Here is a 5,313-nt window from a genome sequence, read left to right on the forward strand (position 1 = left end):
GTCTAATGATGTGACCTCGGGTAAGCCACTTAATCATGCTAAATTCCATGTTCCTCGCCGGTGGATCTACGCCAGAGGGATGCCTGCTGCCCATATGAAAGGAGAGTGAATCCAGCTTCCTCGCCCTTCTCTCTACTACAAATGGGGCCCAGGGCATCACACGCACTACCATGTGCCCCTGACAGGCCTGAGACACACCTCCACTCTGTTGCCTGAAGCAGCCCGAGCCCCCTCTTCAGCTGCCACTCCAGTGAAGGTGGGAGTCTAGATCTCACTGCAGAGAGAACCTTTAGGGTAAGCCAGACTGACACACAGTTGGGGGTTATTGGCAGATATGCCCGCTTGAAGAAAAAGGTCAGAGATGATGCACGCTGGTCTACAGCTGTGGGGAGCCTCTCGAGGGGGAGTCTCCCTGAAGTGTCCTCCTGGTAGCCACAAATACAAATTTTGGTAGCTCTCAAGTTACATCTCAAAGCATTACGAAGAAGACACACACACACCCTTTTTTGATAAAGAGGTTGAAGTTGGCTCCAGACCTTGGACAGAACTGCTATCTGAGAAAGAAGATAAACCATGAGCCTTGGGGGTTGTGCAACGGCTAAGACACGTCCTTTACTATAAATGATGTTTTCTGGTGAGATTCTTCAAAAGCTGCAGGGAGGGATTGCTGAGTGAGGAAGAAAGGCCGAACCTGCTTCTGCCTGAAGCTTGGTCATCTCGGCTTGAACGACGTAAGATAAACATTGGAGTTCACCTTGTCATCACTGTTTGGTTAACTGCACTGGAACTCCTAATTCTTAACCAGTGAGAAACGCTTCCTTCCTTCCTTCCTTCCTTCCTTCCTTCCTTCCTTCCTTCCTTCCCTCCTTCCTTCCTTCATCTCTTTTTCTTTTTCTGTGACAGGGTTTCTCTGTGTAGCATGGCTGTCTTAGGAGCTCACTTAGGAGACCGAGCTGGCCTTGAACTCAGAAATCCACCTGCCTCTGTCTCAAGAGTGTTGGGGTCAAAGATGAACTGCTATGCCCAGAACCACTATGCCCAGCATGGCTATGCCAAGCCCCTCTATGCCAAGCCCCTCTATGCCAAGCCCCTCTATGCCCAGCATGGCTATGCCAAGCCCCTCTATGCCACGCCCCCCTATGCCAAGCCCCTCTATGCCCAGCCCCACTATGCTCAGCTCCAAAGCAGAGTTCTTAACAAAGTACCTTTCACACAGCAGCTGTCAACAGTGGCTGCTGCAATCATTTAGACAATATCCCTGAGCCCCTACAGTGACCTAGTATGAATGCCCCAGCCTCAAGAGTCTTTCTGTTCGAAGAACAGTCCAGTATACTAACAATTGGGCATAAAGGAAACCAGAATCTGGCTGGAAAGATGGCTCAGTGGTTAGGAGCACTAACTGCTCTTCCAGAGGTCCTGAGTTCAATCCCCAGCAAGCACATGGTGGCTCACAACCATCTGTAATGGGATCTGATGCCGTCTTCTGGTGTGTCTGAAGACAGAGACGGTGCACTCATATACATGAAATAAATAAATCTTTTAAAAAGGTATTTAAAAAAGAAGGAACCAGCTCCAATAGCGTATATTAAAGTTGCTGCAGTTAAAAAGCTCGTAGTTGGATCTTGGGAGCGGGCGGGCGGTCCGCCGCGAGTCGAATCACCGCCCGTCCCCGCCCCTTGCCTCTCGGCACCCCCTCGATGCTCTTAGCTGAGTGTCCCGCGGGGCCCGAAGCGTTTACTTTGAAAAAATTAGAGTGTTCAAAGCAGGCCCGAGCCGCCTGGATACCGCAGCTAGGAATAATGGAATAGGACCGCGGTTCTATTTTGTTGGTTTTCGGAACTGAGGCCATGATTAAGAGGGACGGCCGGGGGCATTCGTATTGCGCCGCTAGAGGTGAAATTCTTGGACCGGCGCAAGACAGACCAGAGCGAAAGCATTTGCCAAGAATGTTTTCATTAATCAAGAACGAAAGTCGGAGGTTCGAAGACGATCAGATACCGTCGTAGTTCCGACCATAAACGATGCCGACTGGCGATGCGGCGGCGTTATTCCCATGGCTGTCATGTACGCCGGAGGTCCTATCAGCAGTATCTTGGTGAATAAATATGGCAGCCGTCCAGTAATGATCGCTGGTGGCTGCCTGTCTGGTTGTGGCTTGATTGCAGCTTCTTTCTGTAACACGGTGCAAGAACTTTACTTTTGCATTGGTGTTATTGGAGGTCTTGGGCTTGCTTTCAACTTGAACCCAGCTCTGACTATGATTGGCAAGTATTTCTACAAGAAGCGACCATTGGCCAATGGACTGGCCATGGCAGGCAGCCCCGTGTTCCTCTCTACCCTGGCTCCACTTAATCAGGCTTTCTTTGGTATTTTTGGCTGGAGAGGAAGCTTCCTAATTCTTGGAGGCCTCCTCCTAAACTGCTGTGTAGCTGGATCCCTGATGCGACCAATAGGGCCTGAGCAAGGCAAAGTAGAAAAACTCAAGTCCAAAGAATCTCTGCAGGAAGCTGGGAAGTCTGATGCGAACACAGATCTCATTGGAGGAAGTCCCAAAGGACAAAAGCTTTCAGTCTTCCAAACAATTAACAAATTCCTGGACTTGTCCCTGTTCACCCATAGAGGCTTTTTGCTGTACCTGTCTGGAAATGTGGTCATGTTTTTTGGACTCTTTACCCCTTTGGTCTTTCTTAGTAATTATGGTAAGAGTAAGCATTTTTCCAGTGAGAGGTCAGCCTTCCTCCTTTCCATTTTGGCTTTTGTTGACATGGTAGCCAGACCATCCATGGGACTTGCAGCCAACACCAAGTGGATCAGGCCTCGGATCCAGTACTTTTTTGCTGCCTCTGTTGTTGCAAATGGAGTGTGCCATCTGCTAGCACCTCTGTCTACCACCTACGTTGGGTTCTGTATCTACGCGGGAATCTTTGGATTTGCCTTTGGTTGGCTCAGCTCTGTATTATTTGAGACATTGATGGACCTCGTTGGACCCCAGAGGTTCTCCAGTGCTGTGGGCTTGGTGACCATTGTGGAATGCTGTCCAGTCCTCCTAGGGCCACCACTTTTAGGTCACCTCAATGACATGTATGGAGACTACAAATACACATACTGGGCTTGTGGCGTGATCCTCATCATTGCAGGTGTCTATCTCTTCATTGGCATGGGCATCAATTATCGACTTGTGGCCAAAGAACAGAAAGTGGAGGAGAAGCAGAAAAGAGAAGCTAGGGAGGACGAGACCAGCACTGATGCTGATGAGAAGCCAAAGGAGACAATGAAAGCAGCACAGTCTCCACAGCAGAACAGCTCCGGAGACCCTGCAGAGGAGGAGAGTCCAGTCTGACCTGTGAAGCCTGAAGACAGCAGTGTAACCCAAGACATCCGAAACCATTCTGCTGGCCTCTAGTCTACCAGTGGTGCTCAGTGCAGACAGTGGACATTTGTGTGGGAAACTTACCAGGTGTTCATTGGTGGGATTTTTTTTTTTTTTCACTCCTTACCAATGCCTGAATTTAAAGTATACTGTGCTTTAGGTAGGGAGTGGTTGGCAAAGGATATGGGAAAGAAGTAGTAATTTTTCTTTTTGTTTGTTTGTTTGTTTTGTTTTAATCTTAGCTTTTAACAGTGTCATGAAGATTATAATATGTGCCTTAAGTTTTAGTTTTTAGAACTCTTTAGAGAGCCTTAACTTTTAAAACCATTCTGCTGAATTCATCTGTTTTAAATATTATTTTAAAAGGAAAAATAACAACTAGCTTGCTTGAGGTAAAAAAAAAAAAAAAAAAAAAAGAAGGAAAACCAGAATCAGGCTGATGTTTGTGGTTCAGTGGGAGAACCGCCTCCCCCCACCCCGCTCTCTCTAGACCAGGCTGGCCTCAAACTCACAAAGATCTGGCTGCCTCTGCCTCCCCAGTGCTAGGATTAAAGGTGTGAGCCACCACACCAGGCTCCTAATATACTCCTTAAATTTTCCTATTTGTTACTTAGTGTTCACATAACAAATCTCTGTTCAATTTCTGGTCCCAGGACACAAAAACCTGCAGTTTAAAGAAGAGGAGGAAGAGGAGGAGGAAGGACCTGACTTTTCTCTAGGAAAGCCCCTTGAGCCATGCCAGCACTGACATTGCTTTGATAGAGGAGAAGGTCCCTGGCCCCTTTCTCTGTTCTTAATGTGGCCTCTTCAAATGGTCACCTAGGATGCTGCCAGTCAGCTGTGGGAAGGAAGAGACTGTGCAGTGAACCAAGCCTACTTCCTTAGCCTCCCACCACTTCCCTGAAACCCCAGTCCTCATCTGAGTATCCCCTTCATCTGGAGGAACTCAAGGGAAAAATACCCTACAGCAAGCAGCCAGTCAACACACCTCATTGTACCTCCCACAGGGAGCAGTGTACGTGGGGTAGACACGGCACGTGAGTGTAATCAGACTGAAGATCCACTAGGAATCCTGGGGCAGAGCCATTCTTTGGAGACTGAGAAGCCCAAGAGCTTCTGGTGACCATCTGAGGACCAGAATCAGATAAAAGGGAACTTGGTTCCTGGGCAAATTAAGATGCTAGATCGAACCTTGCCTAAAGCCTGTATATCCCCCTAGAAATAAATAAACCCTTCTATATTCAGTCTCAGCTTCTAGTTTTCAATGTATGTTCAAGAATGAACCCAGAATTAGCCTAAGAGCTAGAGCTGGGAAGTGTAGCAATCAGTGGGGAAACTGGTGACTAGAGGGTTAAATCAACAAAGGTTTTCTTTGCTCTGAGCCAAAATATTGAACTTCTGGGCAACAACAGAAAGCCCTGCTCAAAAAAAAAAAAAAACCTGACCAAATTTGTGTTAGGAAGTTAGCTCTGGTGGCCATCACATGACATATGGGTGGGGGCTTGAGGCAAAGAACTGTTTTTTTTGTTTTGGTTTGTTGTGGTTGATTTGTTTGAAACAGGTCTCAGTACATATAGGCCCAACTGGCCTGGAACTTGCTATGTAAACCAAGCTGATCTGCAGCTCACAGACATTCACCTGCCTCTGCCTCTTTGAGTGCTTTGGGTAAAGGTATGCAACACCATTCCTGGCCAAAAACTTATTTTGATTAAGTCATAAGCTTAGGTATTTTATCAAACAACCCCAGATGTGTTTGGCTGGGAGTGGGCCAGCAGACAGCGCCTTTAGCAACACCTTATCAGTGCCAAGGGCCTTTCTCTCCTCTCCCTTGAGAGTCTGTAGTACACAGCTGAGAGGTCAAAAGCCCACACTGCTGCTCCTCACAGATCGGACACTTAGAAGCTGCTTTTGCTAAAACGCATGAACTGCTCACTTAGGCTCAC

The 5,313-nt window shown here is 47.6% G+C and overlaps 1 protein-coding gene across 1 annotated transcript; it reads left to right on the top strand.

The window, feature by feature from the left end:
- Positions 1–2,062: 2,062 nt before the first annotated feature.
- On the top strand, positions 2,063–3,545 carry LOC308413425 (monocarboxylate transporter 1-like; the record flags this gene model as incomplete). Its single annotated transcript, XM_080908384.1, has 1 exon — positions 2,063–3,545. The coding sequence occupies one exon, from the start codon at positions 2,063–2,065 to the stop codon at positions 3,338–3,340; it is 1,278 nt and encodes a 425-aa protein (XP_080764510.1). The 3' UTR covers positions 3,341–3,545.
- Between the last annotated feature and the right edge of the window lie 1,768 nt (positions 3,546–5,313).

Source organism: Micromys minutus (assembly GCF_963924665.1).
Source record: "Micromys minutus genome assembly, chromosome: 1".
NCBI classification, from domain to species: Eukaryota; Metazoa; Chordata; class Mammalia; order Rodentia; family Muridae; genus Micromys; species Micromys minutus.